The sequence below is a fragment of the Hemicordylus capensis genome, chromosome 6 (assembly GCF_027244095.1).
Source record: "Hemicordylus capensis ecotype Gifberg chromosome 6, rHemCap1.1.pri, whole genome shotgun sequence".
Classification (NCBI taxonomy): Eukaryota; Metazoa; Chordata; class Lepidosauria; order Squamata; family Cordylidae; genus Hemicordylus; species Hemicordylus capensis.
In genome coordinates, this window is record NC_069662.1 from 71,219,879 (window position 1) to 71,242,585 (window position 22,707).

A 22,707-nucleotide genomic window follows, 5' to 3' on the forward strand; every position below is an offset into this window, starting at 1 on the left:
GGGTGGAGAACAACCTATCCATTCTGGCCCATCACATAAGCGGAATTTCCAACGTTCGGGCAGATTGGCTAAGTCGGCAGGAGATCCAGCTGGCAGAATGGGGCCTGCACCCTCAAGTATTTTGGTGGCTGACGGAGCGGCTGAGGTGTCCCCAGATAGACTTGCTCGTATATCCACAGAATGCCAAGATTCAGAGGTTTTACTCACATTTTCTGATGCTGGGGGCGGAAGAGACGGATGCCCTATCGTTGCCATGGCCTCCGTGTCTGCTGTATGTATTTCCTCCAGTGCTGCTGCTCTCCCGTTGCCTCAGGAAGCTGCGGGGATCACCGGCATCCCGGATATTGATTGCGCCTTTTCGGCCCAGAGGGCCTTGGTTTTCTGAGATTGTCGACTTGGCCATAGGTCATCCACTCAGATTGCCAGACCGTCCAGATCTGCTGTGCCAAGGTCCGATTTGCCATCCTTGCGTCTAGAAAATGTTCAACCAGCAAGATTTACCAGTCGACTTGGCGTAGCTTTCTGCGTTGGACAGCAAAGCGCTCCCTGCAGCCGGACAAGTGCAGGTTGACAGAATTACTGGATTTTCTTCAGGACGGCCTTGCACTTGGTCTGAAACCCAACACGCTTAAACATCAGGCGGCGTGCTTGATCCAGATGTGGTTTCCTCATCAACGTTCGTTTCAGGCACGACACCCTCTTCTACGCAAGTTCTTGAGGGGGGCAGCTTTGTTGTCTCCACTGGTCTACCATCGTTTTCCATCATGGGATTTGCATATTGTTTTGCGGGATCTGCGGTTTCCGCCATTTGAACCACTTTGATCTGTGTCATTGCAGATTTTGTCCTGGAAGGTGGCCTTTTTAGTAGCTGTAACATCGGCCAGGAGGGTTTCTGAACAGCAGGCTCTGTCAATTAAGAGTAATTTGGGTATTTTCTCTAAGGACTCTGTGAGACTTGTCCCGGATCCTTCATTTATCCCTAAGGTAAACTCTCAGTTTCATCGTGAGGCGGACAGGTCAGATTACGGCACACTCAATAGATCTGCAGCCACTTCCGCTGCGTTATCTTCACTGGCGTCCCTTGAAGAGATTTGCAAGGCAGCTACTTGGTTGTCGCCTTTTACGTTTTCAAGGCATTACAAGTTGGATGAACATGAAGCTACCAGAGTGGCATTTGGTCGGAGGGTCCAGCAACAGGTCCTTCTGGATCAGTAGCTCCAGCTTGGGTATTTTCCCTCCCATGATTGGTGCTGTGGTATGTCCCAAGCTTGGGTGACCTCCTACACCAGCCGAGAAAGGTACATTGGTACTCACCGTGAAGGTGTATTCTGGATGGTGTAGAAGAGGTCGCCCAAGGCCCGCCCGGGTTGTGTTAGGCTGGAGCTGATGATCTGGTTGTTAGGAGGACAGTGTTTCTGTCTTTCTCTGCATTATTGTTTGTATATTTTTGTATTTTCTCTGTTATGTTCTGTGTTCTGTGGTTTTCATTCTGTAGCTTGAGCTGTTTTACACACTGAGGAGATCTGCCCACATGCACTGGGTTAAGGATCTTCAAGTGTGACTACTTCCTGCCTTTTGGAGCATGTGGGGGGATGTAATGCCAAGCTTGGGTGACCTCTTCTACACCAGCCAGAAGACACCTTCATGGTGAGTACCAATGTACCTTTTTCTCAATTCTTTCACTTTCAAGGCAGCCTTGACAAGGTAAGGGTGGCTCTGTTTGACTACTTCCCACTTCCTAACAACTAGTAAAAATTATTTTAAAAGCAACAAAGTAGAGGCATTTTCCTAATGCTAAATATTTCCTAACTGGTTGCGTTTCTAATGATAAAGCATTAAAAAGGCATAGAAGACACAGAAGAAGATAATAACAATAGACAGAAGACAATTAATAAAACGGTGTGTCTTGCCACCTTTAAAGGTACTTTTGGCTCTCTTTACAGAGTAGCTTGTGAGAGAGAGAGAGAGAGAGAGAGAGAGAGAGAGAGAGAGAGAGAGAGAGAGATCAGCCCTTCCAAAAGAGGTCTAGTTAGGCCTTGAACCACTGAGTCTTTATATACTGAACAATTTGTTTACATTTTACTGTCAGTTTTCATTGTCATGAGGAGATAAGATGAGCATCAACAAATGTCCTATTTCTTTAGGGTTAAACTTAATTTTCTCTGTAGCCCTGGGAATGTTTTGGATTTATCAACCTCTTGCTAGGATATTTGGATGAGATGGTCTTATCATTCTGGAACATCTGGCTATGTGTTCATTGCTTCTCTTATCTTACTAGCTAATGGGTTTTTTTTCCTTCTCAGTTTCCTTCCCCCCATGTCTAGGTGCCTCAAACTTTCCCTGTTAACCACTTTCTTCATCCTTCAGCTGTCCATAGTGTGCTTCTTTTGCAATGAACATTTGTTTTTTCAGCTAGTCTGTGGTGTTACTTTCATTTTATTGTCTTCTTCCCCTGCATGGAACATAGGAAGCTGCCATATACTGAGTCAGATCATTGGTCTGTCTAGCTCAGTATTGTCTTCACAGACTGGCAGCGGCTTCTCCGAAGTTGCAGGCAGGAATCTCTCTCAGCCCCATCTTGGAGAAGCCAGGGAGGCAACTTGGAACCTTCTGCTCTTCCCAGAGCGGCTCCATCCCCTGAGGGGAATATCTTACAGTGCTCACATATCAAGTCTCCCTTTCATATGCAACCAGGGTGGACCCTGCTTAGCTAAAGGGACAAGTCATGCTTGCTACCACAAGACCAGTTCTCCTCTCATGGTTTCTCATGCAGTTTTATTTTGATAAGAGATCTTTTGGAGTAGATTAATGCCCTGTAATCTTAAAATCTTGGCTGGTAAGAATAAACAGACAGGGCTTTTTCTTGCTACTTGCTTTCTTGTGGGATGATTCTGGGATATAGATGCAAAATCCCTAAAATCTCTCAAAATGAAATTATGTATATAAAACTGTACAGCATATTAAGTCATTTTGTACAATGTGCATAAGTTATGCAATTATACTGCATAACTTTAAAAGAAAACAGTGAGCCCATAATCTGCAAAGAAGGAAAAACTGGGAGCATGGCAATACACAACAATTAGGATAACCTTGCAAATTATTCCCACAAGCATGGATTTGTTGTACCACCAAGAAGGAATGGATGAAAGGAGACATGACAGGGGACATTGGCACAGAGGGATGATGCTCCTTCAACCAATCCATCCTAAACAAGTGGAGGAGGAGTGTAGGCATACATGTCTTACCCCACCTGGCACGCAGATGCCTAATCGTGTGATGTGCAGTTTGGACAAGAGGGTTGTAGTGACCAGGCTCCTCTCCCCTCTAAAGAGTGAACAGGGTGTGAACCTTTGTCTTGACTGACAGGCTGATGAACTCCAGGGCTCAGCCAATCAGCACACCAGGTGTGTGGGACCTAGAGAGCTGATGCCAGGGGAAAGAGAGCTCTTTGTTAGAATAAGCTGGGGTGGAGGGGCTGAGGAGGACATGTGACCATGGAAGTTGGCTGCAGGAGAAGGACTCTTCAGATCCTTGAAATACAGGAGGGCAGGAAGCTTGAATTATCATCCAGTGTTTGGTGAGTTCAAGGCAAGGCACCTGGGCTTATAGCTTTGGAAAGTTTAGTGTAGGGAACAGTTTATTTAGTCAGACTGGGTGTTAGAAACTTAGATTTCTTTGGTGTGTGTGCTTTTGCATATCCCTGATAGTGTTCTATTGTTGTTTACCTGTAACGTAATTAAAATAAGAAAACACTAGCCTACGCCCACCCTACCTAGGGCATTGCAAAAGATTCTATAAACACTTAAGCATGCATTAAGACAACCTATTTTTGTAATCCTACTAAGTATTCTTAACTGTATTTAAAGCTGAGAAAGCCTCAGACAGAAGCAGTCTGTAATAATTGAATAAGACTAGTTTTTTAGTTCTTTTCTTTTTACAAGCCTCTCCAAGTTGGGTTTTAACTCAGGAAAAAGTGGGGGATGAAGGGGGATTCTCTGAGGCAAACACGTCCTCAAATGTACAGAAGCTATCAGTTTTCTCACCATGTGTAGGCTTGCACATGGAAGATTTTTGTACTTATCCAACAGCAAAATAAAGAGAGTTTCCCCTGGGATTCCAGGGACGCCTTGGAATTCCAGGAAGCCCAGGGAGGTTCAAGCTCTGTTGATAAGAGGGGTGGTGACAGCAGCATTTTGAACCTACCGATAATACAGAATAGTTTTGGGAGAAGCCTAGCCAGGCAGCTCAGCAGGGATGATTCAGCATTTCTTTCCCTCACGTGAGCTTACTCTGAGACAAAGGCTTTAATCCGCTACAAGGGTTTTAAAATATATATTCAGATTTTAGATTACAGACCCATTTGGACATAGTGTGACACCTCGGATAGACTAAGCTGAGGTTAATCTGTGATTCTGAGAATCATGCCGGAGACAATCGATCAACCGTGGTTTGGTAAGTTCTGGGTTCTGGCCAGAGGGACACCTCCCTCTTTCTGGTACACTGAAGCTGCATCCCAGCAAGCTCTGTACCACTCATGTCGCCAGACTGTGGACAAGGTGTTGGGATGCCAGTAAAGTGGCAACAATTGGCCATGATCTTTGAGGGGGCATGCTCAGTGCAATCATGCCTTTTCTTCATTGATTACCTGCCCTCAGCAGGGAAAATACATTCTAACCATTTCCTCACACCACTGCCTTTGCAAAAGCTCTGCAGCTATACAGTCTTGTACAAGCACAACTATTGATACTGAGGGATGATGAGGGGAACTTGCAGATAGTGATGGGTTTTGCCGGGAGAGAATGACAACAGCAATTGAGAAATTGTTGTGCGGGGGCGGTGGTTTGCATTGTTTGCAATGGAGTTTATATTGTGATATAGTTCTTATTCTGTGGTGTAAATCTACATAGAGGTGGAGGGACCAGACCTAGGAATGTGCCAACAAATCCCGGGGGAGGACCCCGGGTGCTGGACCAGAGGAAGGTCTGAGGCTAGTTATCTGTTACTCTGGGAAGGGGTCTTACTGACTTCCTAGGAGTGGATATGAATATGAAGGCGGGCAAAGGATCCAGGTGTCTGGTCCACTGTGACAAAGGATGCGCTTGGATTCACAGACCTGGGCCAAGCACTCCAGGAAACCTCACTTGTCCCTGTGCCAGCTTGCCGGCTAAGGAATAGCCCTCATGAGAGGGCCAGTCGATCAAAGAAAAACACAGGCACCATGTGCTTCAGCTCTCTGTTTGCTTGCACTCTCATGAGGTAGGTCTTCCAGCTATAGGAGGCCCCATTGATGTGGGGCTCCTGATATGTTTGGTTAATAGTAGAACTCATACTTGGTACTTTCCCCTCAACCCTTCCAGACTTCCAAGGAGTCTGGTACGCTTAATGTGTCTGATTAGTTTTGGGTGGGCAGATTTAGGAAATACCGGGGATGGATCCTACATTCAGAGCTAAACAGACTGGGCTGTGACCAGCATTGATGTGTATTTAGATTGGCCATCCCAGGGCAGGGCATCTGCAGATTAGAGCAATCCCTGGCTAGCCAGGTGACCATGCAAGGGGTGGGGGGAAGCATGGATACATGTTTCAGGGAGACCAGACTGTCAGAGGGAGCACTTACGCTCTTTGTTTGCAACAGTCGCTGGGACCGGGAAAGGTGTTGCTGAGGGATTTCCCCCCATGGCTTGCATGGGACTAGCAACTGGGCTGGGTGGCAGCATCCCTCCAGCCTGCATGTGTGTCTCCATTGCCAGTCACGCTCGTGAGAGTGTGGTCTTTGGGGGAAGGGCATAAGCATCTATTGCACATTTTGTTGTCACACAGAACTTCCAAGCCCAATCCCTTTGTCCCATCGGATGGCTCCGCTCATAAAGTATGGCTGAGATTGCATGTTTTCATCCCTGGGGAAGTGGGTGGGCCTCCCTTCCCCTACAAAAATTAGAACAGAATCACTGAAAAAAACAAAGGCTTTTCATTCAAACTTCGGGTTATCCTGTTCATGGTAGATTTTCCTTTGCTGGAACACATACTACTGTACTAGTCTGGGGTACCTCCAGATTGTGGGGCCAAGGCTGAACATCTAAATACCTATATCTGTATATACAGATGCATAGACATCCTTCTCTGCAGTTGGAGGGAGCAGTACTGTCCACGAGAACTTTAGCAATATTCAGGCATGCAAGGCAACCAATGTCCTGCTGCCCAACCAGGCAACACACACAACACCTTTAAAAGGATGCCTTGCTGATCTGCCACGCTAGATCAGATGTCTTTTGAATGAAAGGGTTCCTTGCACACATGCCTCTTCTCTTTCCGCAGATGGAAGCTGTCACAACATTTTCTCTGGTAATTTTAAGTAAAGATCCTGCATGCCAGGCAACGCGCCAAGGTGTGCATTGCAGGTTGCTCAAGAAATCCAATCCTCAACTGTCTTGGTGCCAAGCACACAATAATCCAACTATCCCCTTCCTTGGAGTAAGTCAGGCTTTGCCTGTCAAAACCTTAGAACCCTTGCCTTCCAAATTTCAGCACAGGAGAAGTGCCACAGAAAACTTGACTTGCTGGCCTTCTAGCACACAAGTCTCACTTTTGATGAGTGGATGCAATGGACAGAGACAGACACCAGATTTGTGGGGCGACTTGTCTCTTTAATTGACTGGGCCACAGTTTGCCATGGCTGAGGTTTCCACATGTGTATTCCGGAAGTAGCATTGATAGGAACCCTGCTTGGACAGAGTCAGCACATTGATATTTCTGATAAGCACCATGGTATCACTCCTCCAATGACCTGGCATATGTGCCCTTTGTGGGAAAACAACCTAGAGTTACCAAGGCTTCATGTGTTTGTGCACCAGTCCTGAATTGCTGGAGACCTCTCGTTGTCCTGTCTTTTCAGCCGAATCTTCTGTTGTGGGTGGGCGGGGGGGCATAAGATGTGGGTGGGCGGGGGGCATAAGATAAAATGTGCTTTTTCCATGTGGTTCTTTCCCTTTAAATAAATGAACTCTGGGGACTCAGCACCCCTGTTGCCAAGCACTGGCAGGAGGAGTAAGAAGATGGCATAGGGTGGGGCACTAGTTCAGAAAGGCAGCCAGCAAGAAATGTGGCAGCATAGAACTGACCCATTTCTGGGCTGCTCTGAGCCTCTATGGTTTCAGGAGGGGCTAGAGCACAATACCCAGGTTACGGTGACAGTAGAATTTGGACGAAACAATGACCCTCTGGAACCTGAGGTTTCAGCAGCAAAACTCGCTGCACAAAACTGAATGTGTTTTGAACTGAACTGAAGGTTCAAATTCAGGTTGGAGAGTACAAAGTTCTTTATTTGTGACCCAAGGCCAGCATAACATAACATAAACAAAACATCTTAGAATATAGAAAGATACAATTGGGGGGGGGGATATGTAAATATATAGATAAATATCCACAAATAAAATAATCAGTAAAATTTTAAAATTAATCAAATACAAGCTTGCTGCCGTAATAATATTGCAATAGAACAGAATTTGGCCACCTTAAAGGTGACATCTAAAGTTCTATCCATAAGAAGATAGGAAACATAAAAATCTCCTGAGCAACCTGGGAAGGGTGTCAGAAGAGGAGTTAATAAGGAACATCTTGCATCTCTATATAATGGACAGCACAACAAAACATGTTGGATGGATTCGACTTCCCCCCATACCACATGGGCATAATCTTTCCTCCCTAGGAATCCCCAGAAACCTCCCCGAGAGCACCGCTGAAGGTAACATATCATGTCTTGCTCTGAAACAGGCCCTCTGGTGGCACGTCATGCTCAAGGCATTCAAATAAGCAGCAGGGCCCCAACAAGAACCGCTCAACCCCAGCCTCCTTTTAATGCAATCAGGGATTTGGGAGAATTCTTGTTGGATTTCAAAGTCCAAGAGTCTTTGTTTCAGGATCTGCCTAGCCTGGTTGTGACTTAACAGGACCAGGTAGTCCATAGACAGACCCAAGGACACCATTTTGCCCTGAATAGCCTGGGCCCAAATGGGCTGGAGTACATCAGCCAAGAAAAGAGAAATCCATCCTCAGGGGTGGGGGGCGGGTGGGGGGGGGATCTGACTTTAAGCCAAAAGGACAAAATAGTCAACCAGCCCCAGACCTTGATCTTCAGAACACCCAACTCAAACCTTAATAATACATAGGTACTCAAGTAGAGCCCTAAGGAAGTCATTTTGAACCACATCCATAGACTTGTATGAAGGAAAAGGACCAAGTTGTGCCCCGGTTGGAGAGTGAAAACGGAGGTGACTAAACCACAGGGTTTAGGGTGACTAAACCACAGTTTCACACATTTGGATGACCACAAACGAACCTCTGGCACATTTACCTTTGGTTTGGCCTTATATCCAAATGTGACCTACACTTCAAAAAAAATTGTCACATTTATAATACCAACTTAATATAAACATTAAAATCCATATCACATTTTATCTTCCAAAAATCCAAAAGTGGACTCCACTGAGTACAGAAAAATGATCCTGTTTTCCTCCCTTCTTTCAGTCTTATAAATTCTATTAATTTCATCATTTTGACCACCTCCCAAATCTTTTTCCACTATTTAGTGAGAGAATCGGGGTCCTTCCAATGACTTGCAATTGTCATTTTAGCAGCAGTCAAAAGACCCTATATATTAGAGTTCTTAATCTAAAGAGTCACTTTATTGTTACGGTCACAGACCAGTACAATATAAACAGTACATTAAGTAAAAAATTAAAAGAGCTTAAAATACATTTATATCTAAAATTGAAAAAGTTAAGACAACAGTAATTCCTTATTAACCAATTGCCAACGAGTACTAATAGCAGCAGCACAGTATCTAGCAACAATATTAGGCAATCTCTTTAGTTATTTAGTTTTTTAAAAAAATTAAAAAATTAAAATTTAACTTTAAAAATTATTGTGTTTTTGGGTGTCCTATACCATGATATAAAACTCTTATAGACACTTTTATTTCATGTTAATACCAATAGCATTTAGTGCTTGGCCACTGAAAATGTTGTTGTTCCACTCTTGACACTGAGCCCATTCTCACAATTTGGGCTCAGACGGGGTGACCTCCCCCTCAGACGATCCTGTCCATGTTGCTGGGTGGCCAAATCGGCCACCCAGATGATTGCTGGCTTCTGCCGGGAGCAGGGAGTTTTGGGGGCTGGGAGGCCTATAGAACTTCCATAAAGCTCTGTACAAATGCATTATGGGGATGTATTATGGGGAGCCTCTCAATGCTGGTTGACGATGCCAGTCGATGCCGGGCTACTTCTATGTTGGTGCTGCTCAAAGCCTCATGGCACCGACACATGAGCATTTAGCCCACTTTTTGGGCACCCTCACACCCCAAGCCCAGGCTGAGCGGTGGACTCCCTAAGTGGGCTTGCCATCCTGCTGCTACCGGGAGCCATGCGGCTCCCAGTGGTACACACATGCACACCGAAAACTGGGCTGGGCTTCCTTAGCCCGGTTTTTGGTGCACGTGTGAATAGCTTCACTATGTTGTATTTCATGGTGTAGTGATAAAGCTTAGTCAACATTCTTCTAGTTGATGTAGAAGTTTATAGTCTCAAAAACTGTGTATTCAGTTGTCTGTTACTGATTTTATTGTCTACATAACTTCTTAATCTGGTATACTAGAACCCATCTACTGTCTCCCCATTCATTTTTTGAGATAACTGGTTAAAACGTAAGCATTTTTTTATTCTGAAAGATGTCCTCAGATCTGATTATCTACCTGCAGTATCCTTATTTTCAAGGATTCATTGAAAATAAAGGAAACTAAAAAAGAGATCTGTAGACTTTTACATTTCCCCCAGTTTTGCATTAACTCATTTAGTATCTAGTTGTCATAATTCACCATACTTGACCTGTAAGGATGTTCACTTGCCCATAGTAAGTAATTGAATGGTACTTTACATGCATCTTGTTCAATAACAAGATGTCCCTCACAGTCTTCCATTAAGAGTCAGTTTCAGTCTCATTGCTCTATAATAGTGTTATGTTTGATGCTTCAATCCCTTGTTTGGTTGCCTCTGCAAATGGTAACTGATACCCATGGTCTCTTATTATTCCATATAAAACCAGTTACTAATTTCTGCCACTCTTTTCACTTCTTAGCTGGAATTCCCCCTGGAAAATTCTCCAATATGTATAAATATTTAGGTATTAGATTCATCTTCACTGTGGCAATCCGTATCCTGGAGAAATGTATCTTAGGCCAGCATTCTAGCTACTTTCGTAGTTCTTTCCATAGGAAACAATAATTAGCCTCAAACAATCATTTTTCTTCACTGTTGGATATATGGCCAGATATCTTACAGATTTCCCTGACCACTTTAAGTTATAACATTTAGCTTTCTTTTCTTTATTGATAACATGTAAGCTTACTGATAGCAATTCTTTTAGACTCGTTTAGTTTGTATCCTAAATCTTGTTAACTTTTGTAGTTGCTTTGGAAAAGTATCCTCCGCATATATTCATCAGAGATAACCTAATATCAACTGCAGAGAGATTTTATACTCTTGCCCTTGCACTTTAACTCCTTTAAATTCTGTAGCTTTCCATATCACTTCAACAAGCGTATACGTTAATTGTATTCTTTGTTTTTATCACATAAAATAGTTTGTGTGTTTACTACATGGTAGAGTAATCTAATTTATTTGCTTATTTAAGGAGCCTCACAGGGCAACACAGGTGACAAAAAAAGTACTATATGAAGCAACACCTATAGATCATCTTCTGGACTTGGTTGACAAATACTGGAATGGCTACAGATCGCTTCATTGCAACAAAGCATTTCTATGTAAGTAAGGGTGCATGTAAGGGATGCATCTTTCCCTATGGTTTGGCCTAGTTTCCCCTTCTCAGTGGCCATGATGGTCTTCTAGGCCAGAAGTGGCCCAACTCTCCCACCACTTTTTTTCAAGTCTCACATTCAACTGGACACACAAGGTGCTACTCCCACCCCACCCCCAGGACATTCCCAGTGGGAAACGAGAGGCATGCTGTTGTCTCTTGCTCAGAATGTCTGATGAAAGTGCCCCTTTCGCGTGCAGCTTTAGGTCTTGTAGCACTACCCCTTTGATGGGTATCTTTAAGAAGCATTGCCGGCCAGTTCAAAAGCAGTGCTCGGGAGGCCTTGGCTTTATGGAATGGGTGCTGGCTGGTCACATCCTGGAAGGTGATGCTTCACACACAGCTGACTGGCATCTGTTCTTGCTGCCACTCCCAACTGGGAGATCATCAGAGAGGCTTCTGCAGCAGTTTCCCTATGGGAAGACATCTGCCGAAAGAGAAACTGCTTGTCAGTGGCTTCATTTTAGGGGATGCAAACCAGTGTGCTTTCTCCAGCCCAACTGGTGGTGGTGTGGTTTCTCTTGTGGTCTGCATATCTGCATGCTTCTTTAACAGGGCAGGGGAGGGAATGGGTGAGCTTAAGTCCCAGTATCTCACCCTGGAGATAATCCCAGGGGGAAATCTCGTCCAAACCCCTCTTTTTGTTAGCAGTCTGACCCCATGTCCCAGTAGATAAAATGGGTCTTAGGGATTCAGAAATGGGGGCTTCTATTGGAACCAGTGCTGCAGTCTGCCTGTGATTACATGATGTCACACAAGGGTAGCAGTTCACAATTCTGAAGACTAATTTTCTAGTATAAGACTTCGAGGCGATTCTCATGATCGCCATAAAGCCGGCTAAGGGAGCCTAGCCTGCTTTCTGGTGAGTGTGAGAACCACCAAGCAAGCCCGGTGTCCTCAAAGCGGGTAACCCGCTTATGGAGCCCCGCCTTAGACGAAGTTAGCAGAGTGAGCGCTCCGCTAACCTCATCTATTTGATTGTGTGTTGCTGCAACTCTGCGCCACAGCAACACATGGAGAGACCCCTGCCGGGAGGCTGAAACAAGCCTCCTGGCCCTGGGGGTCTCTCCAGGATGCTCCGCGCACTTGCTCAGGGCATCCTGGAACTTCTGGGGACTGCGCGGCCCCCCATCACTGCAGCCCCTGCCGGCTCTGTGACGGAGCCAGTAGTCGTGTGGGCAGCCGATCTGGCTGCCCAGGGCTTCCTGCCTGATCGTCTCTCTCCACTAACCCGCTCTTGGCGAGTCTCACTGATCATGAGACTCGGCTCTTTCTCTATAACCTTAGCTATTCGAAGAAGCTATAATTCTGAGGTTGCCTCCTTGCTTGCAATAAGTCAGTTTTACTTACTGAGCTAAGCTGTGAAATAAATGGTGTTCCAGATGAAAATCAGTAGTATTGTAAAGACCAAACAGGTAGTTTGGTGGTCAATTGTGTTTTTTCTTCTGATGTCACTAAATATGGATTTAGATGAATCTTTTTTAATTCCCAGCTCAGGCAGAAGCTGTTTTGTCTGCAATTCAGAAATCTGTGCCAACAGATCAACAGAAAGATTCCCCTTTGCATCAAGAACTGAATAACCTTCTCTTGGAGAAAAAGGTTTTACAGGCGCAACTATCTGAGCAAGCTGAGAAGTACAGTGCCAAGATTAACAGTCTGGTGTCAGAACTGGATAGTACTAAGAAAGATATGGTAAGCAGAGTGCGGTATTTTCTTTCAGCAGTTTTACTGTATGCGTGCCTGTGTGCACATACACACACAACATTGGAAGCTGTTATATACCAAGTCAGACCATTGGTCCATCTACACCAGGGCTGCTGAACTTCGGCTCTCCTGCAGATATTGGCCTACAGTTTTCATAATCCTTGGCTGTTGGCCACGGTGGCTGGGGATTATGGGAGTTGTAATCCAAAAACAGCTGTGGGGGGCCTAAGTTGAGCAGGCCTGATCTACACAGACTGGCAGCTGTTTCTCTGAGGTTTCAGGCAGGAGTCGTTCCTACCTGGAGATACCAGGGATTGAACCTGGGACCTTCTGCATGCAAAGCAGATGCTCTACTACTGAGCTACAGCCCCATCCCTAAAGGGAGGCATACAAGGATGTCTTATCCAGGCACTGACCACACTAAGACCAGCTTAGCTTCAGCAAGGTGTCTTTATTGTGTGCCCTTAGACTACAGTTCACAACCCAGTTCTATTCCAAGATAGTAAAACAGAATAGAAAGCATTTCTGGTCAATCAGACTTCTATTGGGCGGGAAGATTGTGTGTGTGTGTGTGTGTGAGATTCTTAAAACCAACCAACCAACCAACATGTGCCAAGCTATTGCATGCCATGTATAATTCTGCAACCAGTCAAAAAAGCATTGCCTATGTTCTTTCAGGCACAGGGACTTGAAAGTTGTTTTCATGTTTCAAATGAAAATGCAGATACTCTGGTTTTTTTGTACTTATGTGGAAATGCAGCCTATACATAGCTCTTGCTATAGGGCATGAAAAACAGATATTGTCAGTGTATCTCTAAGTAGCATTGGTCTAGTTTTTATGGTGAAACCTTTCCAAATTAGTTTGTAAATCGCTGCTACTGCAACTGCACGACTTTTAAACAAAAGTTCACAGTTCACTGAAATCAGTTTTGTTGTTTTTTGGCAGAGAAGTCTATCAATTAGTCTTAGGGCTATAGTAAATAAATAAATAAATAAATAAATAAATTACACACACACACACACATATTCATTCATTCATTCATTCATTCATTCATTCATTCATTTATTATTTCTCTTTGTTAACTGCCCTGAGCCATATTTGGAAAGGCATTATAGAAATGAAATGAAAAAATAGATAGATAGATAATTAATACCAGTTGCAGGGGAGTAATGGCTGGAGAGAGAGCATGCCCTCAACTCCTGCTGTAGGCTTCCAGCGGCATCTGGTGGGCCACTATGTGAAACAGGATGCTGGACTAAATGGGCCTTGGGCCTGATCCAGCAGGGCTGTTCTTATGTTCTTACGTAGTTGTTTTTAATGTCCAACCATTTACAGTTCCTTACAAACTTAAAGCCAAAACCAAAGTGAAAATACAGATGATTCTGGTTGTTTCAAGTCTTTACATTGTGTCTGCTGCTACTTCTGCAACAGCTGTTGCTTGATCTCCAGGGCCTTTTCTGATTGCTGCCAACTCTTATCGCTCTGATCACACAGTAGTTGCAGCAGCTGTTGGGGAGATCTTGAAGGCAGGAATGCTTGACGCTCATGCTCTCACTGGGCAGCTGGAGGCCAGACGATTACCAGATGTTAACTTTTAGAGGTATCCTGGTTCCTTGAGTTTTGTGGCAGGGAATACTCGGAGTCTTCTAACCTGCAGCTGAAATTGTAGGGGTACCTGCACTGTATTCCAAGCTGCTTCTCCTGGGTTGTACATGAACAAAATCCTTTTTCTTATTGAAATATAGTTTAGTGGTCAATAGCTGGCAAATCTTAGGCCAGATATGACCTTGCCTAGCCTGCCAGTTAACCACAAATCCTCCTTTCCTCTGATTATTGAACTGCATTGTCTCATCCATTCATGGTCCCCTTTTATTTCCTCTACAGCCTTGCCACTTCCTTCTCCTCATGGGCTTTGTCCAGTGAACTTGTCTCCTCCCTTCTAAAACAGTCCCTTGTGATACACAATTTTGTGGAAGCAGAGTAGGACTGCAGTGCCAACGGGTGCTATAATAGATCTGTGCTTGGATTGGTATGGTTCCCCGAACCAGGAGGGAATAAGCTGTTCTCCACTAGTGTTGGAGGGTACCCATTATGTATTATCTCCTCCCACAACAAGAGCCAGCGTGGTGTAGTGGTTAGAGTGCTGGACTAGGACCGGGGAGACCCAAGTTCAAATCCCCATTCAGCCATAAAACTAGCTGGGTGACTCTGGGCCAGTCACTTCTCTCTCAGCCTAACCTACTTCACAGGGTTGTTGTGAAAGGGAAACTCAGGTATGTAGTACACCGCTCTGGGCTCCTTGGAGGAAGAGCGGGATAGAAATGTAATAATAATGATGATGATAATAATGATAATGATAATGCTACAGAGGCAGCACTGTGCTAATGAAGAGAGCCTTTAACAGCCCGTGGGAAAGATCCCCCAATCTAATCCTGCCTATGCTCCAGAGAGCCACTTCTTCAGCTTCCTGCTGACTTCTGGCTTTCTCATCTGTTCCTCCCTTAAATCCATTCTACTTCTTTAATTCCTAGTCTGTCTTCTGTCATTCTCCTTACCTCTTTAGTGTCTCGTAGTTTTGCAATTCCTTTCCTTTCTCTGTTTACAAAATAAATACATCTTCAATCTTATTCTCTGCTCTCCTTTACTGGTTCATCTTCCCCTTCCTTTTAATCCACCCCCTTCTTTGGGGCATAGTGTCAGAGCATAGAATCCATAATGTGCTAGTTTTTAGAAGCCAGCACAAAGAAGAGCAAGGCACTCTTGGTGTTCCAAACAGCGGCCACCATTTTAGTAGCTTCAGCTACTATTTCAGCCACCAGAGAGAGTTCACCAAGCACCTTTAGGACCTCGCTGACTCTTTACTCTTCAGCTGACCTGGTGGAGGGCACTACAGCTTCCGTAGACTCTGGATGCACCTCTCACCGCCACAGGCCACCAAACGACTCTAGCACTGGGCAAACTTAGCCTCCAGAAAAGAAAGCCCATCTCCACAATAAAAAGATGCACAAGGGCATAACCAGCTGAAAGAGAAGACTTCCTTCATAAATCCCAGCTGCACAGGGATGTTCCCTCGGGCCTCTCTCAGCTGCTTGGAGCAGACATGCCACCACTTTCAGTGGTGCCCATTCAGCAGCAACAGCAGGAGGTGGAGGAGGAGAATGAAGAAATGCCTCCAAGCCCAGTGAGATCTGAGCTGCTCCCCCAGACTCCTTCTGCTTCTTCATGCCCCTCTGCCTGTTTCTGTAGAGCAGCCTGTTCCCCAGAACTGGCATTCATGGCTCCAGGATATAGTGCAGCAGTCCATTAGAGAAGGGAGAAAATTAGAGAGCGCTAGGCAATCTGGCATGGGCAGCCCATGGCATGATGCTGATTCGCCAAAAGGACCAACAGAGTCCCACTCAGTCTGTCAATTCCTAATTGGAGATCGTCCATCAGGCCGACCAAGGCAGTCTCCACCCCATAGCCTACCCGAAAGCCTGTTTGAAATGGGTCTGTATAATTACTTTCCACCAAGACTGCCTGGAGCTGGGAGGCTACCATTCTCTCAGTTACCTTGCCCAACCACAGAAGGTTGGAGAAAGCGACTGGGTCTGAACGGACCCTCTCCCGGGCACTAGCCAGGCCCCCTGCATCTGATGTCAGATGAGTCTCTGCACAGAGGCGGGGAAAGGAGCGCCCAGTCAGCAATGCAACTAACCTCTGATTGGGGGGAAACTCTGCAGGGGCTGACTGGTCCCGTCCCTTGTAGTGGCCACACCTGCTGCATTAGATGCAGGGGGCATGGCTTGGAGTGCACGATTAAAAATAGAAAGGGTTGGGAAAGCCGCCAGCAGGACTTCATCCTCCAGCTGCAGGCAAGCTCTCTAGACCTCTGCAAGGAGGCATCTTGCCCTCCCTCAGAGAAGTATTTATAATATCTATCAGGGCCTCTACGACAAACCACTTGCCGTGTCAGACAAGGGTCAAGAGAACAGGTGGTAGGCCACACCGTTCTAAGCACCTTGTCCACATCTTCAGGAGCCACAAACTGAAACTGATCCAGCCTAACCACATAAGGGGAGTTGCTGGACACCTGCACATCATACACTGCAGTAATTGTGGGGTCTGAGACTGTTGGCCCAAACGCCAGAGTTGTTATCCACAAAAGAACTCATTAGAAATGTCACAGTGGGTAATCAGTTGTTCCAAATTCTGATTCAAGGGAGGAGGGGCACAAACTAGCCCTCTCACAACGCTGAACAACTACTCTGGACGTGAACTTGCAGATGCAATACAAACAGAAAGCGAACTGATGCTTTACCACACGTATTGCTAGAGCATAGATCTTCAAATGTGCTCTATGTTGTAATCTGTTGGATTTGAGTCGGGTCTTTCTCCACTTGCGCTCCAGTTGTCTACCTTGCCACTTCAGCCCCTGTAGTTCTTCTGTATACCAAGAGACCAGTTTTGAAGTGGATTGGAAATGAAATCCTTTCAAGATATCTTGGAATCTTATTGGATCTAATAACCTTCTTGGGTGGACCATCCTAATCGGCCTCTCACCCCTGCAGAGGTGGGATGTGGTTGTAGGCCCAACCTTAACCAGATGGTGGTCCATCCATCCATGACAATGGGCAAATCACAGGAATCCCCACCCACGTAACACCACCCTGATCAGAGTAAATGACCAGATCAAGTGTGTGACCAGCAACATGCTTCTGTCCTGAGACCGCTTGGGATAGGCCCATAGTTGTCATGGCCACTATTAACTGCTGAGCTGTCCCAGACAAATTGGTCCTGACGTGAACATTGTAGTCCCCCACCATCACAAGCCTGTGGGACTCCAGTGCCAAGCCTGAGACCAAGTCCAACATCTCATTTAGGGACTTCACTGGGATATGGGGTGTTCAGTACACCAACAGAAGTCCCAGACTATTCCTGGTCCCCAAACTTAAGTACACACATTCGATATAGTCAGACACTTGGACAAGGATCCTGGTAAGGGAGATGTTCTTATAGACCACAACTACTCCACCTCCCCGCCCATGTCCCCTCACCTGTTCCTCAACAGAGTAAACTGGAGGGAGAACCTGGGACCAGATTGGGCCACCATCCTCCCTCAGCCAAATCTCTGTGATACATACCTGGTCAGCCCCTTCATCCAATTTAAAATTTATATTGATTTTTACAATACCTTAACAATCAAGTTACACTTAATTAAGTAAATATTGACTTCCTGCTTACCAGTCTGTGCGGTTCTTGTTAACTATACATATAAGCCATTGGTATAATAATACAAAACATATATACTTCATCTTACAATTCGATTTTACCCCTACCCAAGCTGCTGTAATTACTAAATTTCAAACCCTGCTGAAAGGTCCATGTTAGAAAAATAGTTCTTTAAGTAAAGCAAGAAAGGTTCCCAATCTTCTTTGAAACATTCCAAGTTTTCATCCCTATAGTGTTGTAAGTTTTGCCATCTCCGCATATTCCAAAATTTTTATCAACCAGTCTTCTTTTGAAGGCATCAGCCCCTTCATCCATAATCAGATCATGGATGACTTTGGATTTATTGTGGACTGACCTGGAGTCACAAAGGAGCAAGGTGGGGCTCTGTGGGTAGTTGGCACTGCTCCCCAGGGTCAAAGAGCTGGAAGGACATCCAGAAGGGGAAACAGTAGATTTTTGTCCCCCTGTAGCAGCCTGGTGACTTGCCAATATTACTTCTTCTATTCCCCACCACCACTGGAATCAGTGGATTTGTGCCCTGTTCCCCATTTCCAAACAAACCTAGACACATTATAAACCAATCTCACCCAAGACTTTAAAAAGAAGCTAAAATATAAAATAGCCACCCACCACTACCATACAATCAGCACACACACACACATACACACACACACACACACACACACACACACACACACACACACCCCTGGGCTAGGGGGACTGTCCCTTGCCCTCGTCCCCCAGAGTGGCTCTCCCAAAGGGGCAATCCCAGTCTGTGCAGATGGTACATAGGAATTGCTGACTCACCCTGGGCCCCAGTCCTGCACAAACTCCCCACAAAGAAACAACAGCCACAGGTCATTCCTGAGAGAGGCAGCAGACAGATGACAATCAAGGCTCTCATCCTGAGCCATCTGGGAAGCAGATGGTCTCTTCCTCTTCTGCAGGGCCTTTCCTTTGGCAAGCTGAGGCCACAGGCAACATTCCTATATAGAGTAGGCTAGTCAGGGCAGGTGGTACACAGGAACGGCTGACTCACCCCGGACCTCAGTCCTGTGCAAATACCCCCACAAAGCAACAGCAAAAATGTGGCTATACAGTCACCAGTAACATTTTAAATGCTTGTAAGAAATTTATGGATATTTTGGTGAGTTCAGAAATGAAAAATGGAAGAAAGGAGAATTGATAGACCAGGTAACTCAAAACTTATAAATCTCAGGATAAATTTGGTTGAGGAAATTTTGGAATGAGATTCTGAAGAAGTGGGCAAGTGATGTGCACATTGGAGCATATGGCAATGCCAATATAAAATGTTTGGTTTATAGGATGGAAAGCCATTCTCATTGCACCCTACTGGCCTCAAAGACCATGGTTTTCAGACATACCACAACTCACCCTGTTGGATGCCCTCTTCCTGCCACTGAGACAACCTGCTCATTCAGGGGCCAGTAAGTCACCACAACCCCGCCTGGTTGTGGCTTGCTGCATGGTGGCTGAACACAACTTAATGACAAAAGATGCCGACTCACTCAAGGTCTTTGATACCCTGTCAGCTTCTAGGCAACCCTCTACTAACTGTGTTTATCAGTACACATGGCAATCTTTATTAAAATGGGTGACATCCCATTCTACTCATCCACTCTTGTGTGGCATCAAGGAACTATTAGCCTTCCTGCAAGAGGGTCTGGTCAAGGGCCTCAGGCCAAACACACTCAGGAGGCAGGCTTCTTTCCTGCCTGCTTTAATCTCTGAGGCATTTTTACCTTTCGTCACATCCTCACCTGACACATTTTCTTACAGGAGCTTCCCTTCTGTCTCCACCTGTGCCATACCGTTTTCCTTCCTGGAAACTACTAGAGATGTGCATGAAACCAGTTCAGAGGCCCTTTATGGGCCTCCAAACCGGTTTGAACGGCGGGTGGTTCTGCTAGTTCAATGGTGGGGTGTGTGTGTGTGCGCGCGCACTTACCCCTCCCACCACATTTCCCCCACCGGCACTCCATTTTGGTAAAGCCCCTTCAGTGGGTGGTATATCTCCCTGATGCCCCATTGTTGCCTCTCCCGGAAGTATCAGACACACCTGCACAAGGGGACCGGCATGTTGCAGGCACGTGACAGGCCCGTGCCCAGTGCACCCCCCCTACACACACACACCATCCCTGCCCGGTTCCATGCACATCTCTAGAAACTACACACAGCTCTCAAAGTTCTACATGTGCTTCCATTCGAGCCTATGTGTTTGGCTCCTTTAAGAATCTTGTTCAAGTTAATTTTTCTCATCGCCATTACCTCAGCTAGAAGAATTTCAGAGCTGTGCACTCTCTCAAGGACAACTTTTGCCTTTTTTCCTCCAGAAACCATCCGCCTGATCCACATTCATTCCTAAGGTCAATTCAGCATTCCACAGAGCACAAGTCATTTACTTACCCTCTCTGTGTTCTTGCCCTACTCATCCAAAAGAAAACCAGTGACACAAATTGGATGTTGCGTGCTTCAGATCTACATCACTCAAATGGCCTCATTCCGTAAATCAGAATCACTGTTTATATCATTCCTTCTGTCCAATATGGGGCTGCCGGTATTCTCTTCTACTAGTGGATTATGGCATGTATTTTTCTTGCTTACAGACTGCAACATCTGTTTCCACCATCCCACTTTATGGAACATTTGTCTAGGGCAGGAGCAGCCTCAGTGGATTTTCCCACCGACACGCCTCTAGAGGAGATTTGTAAAGCTGCCACTTGGGAAACACCCTCTACGTGTACTCGTCATTACAGTCTGGATTCCTACGCATCGGCCAGGGCTGCCTTTGGGGGTAGGGTTCTTCAGAAAATGCTGCCCAGATGTTGGAGTTGTGGCATTTCTCACAAAGGGTGCCCTCCCGCACCAGCGGAGAATGGAACATTGGTACTCACATTGGCTGATCTATTGGGATGCTGCACATTGGCCTCACCTTTACTTCACTATTTCACGGTTCTCAGTCTCTCTCTATGTATACAATTCTTGACAGCCTCAACACTCTGCCAGCTTTTAAGAGCCTGTGGGAGAGATCTCCCACTCAGTTCTGTTGAAAAGAACTGAGTGGGGAATCTCTCCCACAGGCTCTTAAAGGCTCTCTTCATTAGCACAGTTCTGTCTCTGGAGCATGTGAGAGGAGATAACCCACAATTGGTGCCCTCCATTACACCAGCAAGAAGAAACCTTCATGGTGAGTACCAGTGTTCCAATCCCTTGTGTTGATTCTGAGGTCTCTAAATGCCTGACTATGAGCTACTGCCTTGGCACACAGGCTCATAGAAGCAGGCCCCAATTAACAGAATTGAAATTCTACTTTAATCTAAAGATGTCTTTACATCTGTGTCTGCATCTTCCTTCCTGCCCCCTTGAATCTTACTAGGATGTACTGAGGCAGCATTTAGATAGATTATTGGAAGAAAATGCAGTTCTGAAAGCTTATCATTCTAAGGCGGAACAAAATGGCCAGAATGCAGCACAGCCAAAAATCATTGGTGAGTTTTGAAAAATGTATCTCAAAATTAATCTACAAATGTTTGACTATGTACAGATAGATATATGTAACCCAGTAAATGACTCCTTTATACTGCAACAACAGTGAAGCAAGTGTAGCAAATGTGTTTGTTATTCTCTTCCTCCTTTTTGGTCTTAATTCAGCCGAAGGGCAGACTAAGAGAACCACACACATATCACTCACACACTTGCAGAATTCCTTGGGGGGGAAATGTAACAAATTTGAAACTGCGCAGTTTGTGTGATAGTATCTTGGTATTCATTTATTATTGTAGCATTGTTTCATTACATTGATTAGTATTTTTAGGAACAATTTCCCCCCCACAGAAAAATATAGCAATGGATAATACTCGGCCCCACATCACAGTTTCAGATTAAGGGAGGTGTTTGAAAATAAGATAATATGCTAATGTTTCTGTAATTGCCCAGTTGACTACTAGAGATATTTAGAAGTTGGAGGTGCAGGTGCAGAATCCCATTGGTGTGGATGGACAGAGCTCCATTTGGGACCTTCTAGAGTTGTGCCTTAGATTTTTGGCAGGAGCCCTTCCTCCTCCTAGTACAGGGCAACATACGTAGGTGTGGCTTTTGCTTCCTTGCTCTCAGTTCTTCTTTGGCTGCTGCAACAACTGCTTTGTGAAGAACTTTCCTTTTGGTATTCTGGGCATTTTATAACCTTGCCAAGTGAGTGTTTCCCCCCTCTTTATCTTGTTTGTATTCCTTTCTATTGTTATTTTTAATAATCTTTATACCTTTAGTGTGTATATTTTTAGCTTCTCCTTGACTCCCTGCTGCTGCCACCATGCTCATGGTCTTGGCTGTCGTTGGTGATGTCAAAATGACGCATCATAAATAACTTCCCATTTTACAGGAACATCCAACATTCCAGCGGACTTCCTCTGCAGGACCGTAATCACACTAATACTCCATGAGTGTAACCTCACTCCCATTTCTCTGTGCCATATATTTCATCACTGCAGTCAACAAAATGTAGGCTTGATTACAACTTATTGTAACAAAGATACAAATCATTTTGCAGCAGGACAGCTCAGAAAAGAGCCATTTCTCTCAAATTGTATCTTTGCTGTTCCTATGTGGTTTAGTCTTTTGCCTAAACTTCCCAGAATTATTCCATTCTCCTTCCAATGCACTATTACTGACCATTTCAAAAGTTACATATTACCGGCGATTCAAGATTCAAACTATTCATCCTATTTTTTAAAAAATAACTTGTAATACAACCTTCATCCCCCACAAGCATTAGTATACTACTTCCTTCCATATAGACTCCTTCTAAACTTTGCAAAACGGTTGAGATCTTCCTTGAGACAGTCGCAGAAGGCTTCCATGTGTTGATGTTATGCAGCCAAATGGAAGTGTTTCACAAATATTGT

At 45.1% G+C, this 22,707-nt stretch overlaps 1 protein-coding gene across 7 annotated transcripts in view; it reads left to right on the forward strand.

Annotated features, from left to right (window-relative positions):
* Positions 1-22,707, forward strand: part of CEP72 (centrosomal protein 72) — an 80,645-nt gene that overhangs the window by 49,188 nt on the left and 8,750 nt on the right. For all 7 annotated transcript variants that reach the window (XM_053261381.1, XM_053261383.1, XM_053261388.1 and 4 more), the window contains 3 exons: positions 10,687-10,816; positions 12,362-12,561; positions 21,183-21,294. In XM_053261381.1, coding sequence (XP_053117356.1) covers positions 10,687-10,816; positions 12,362-12,561; positions 21,183-21,294 — 442 coding nt within the window. The remainder of the gene's footprint in view (positions 1-10,686; positions 10,817-12,361; positions 12,562-21,182; positions 21,295-22,707) is intronic.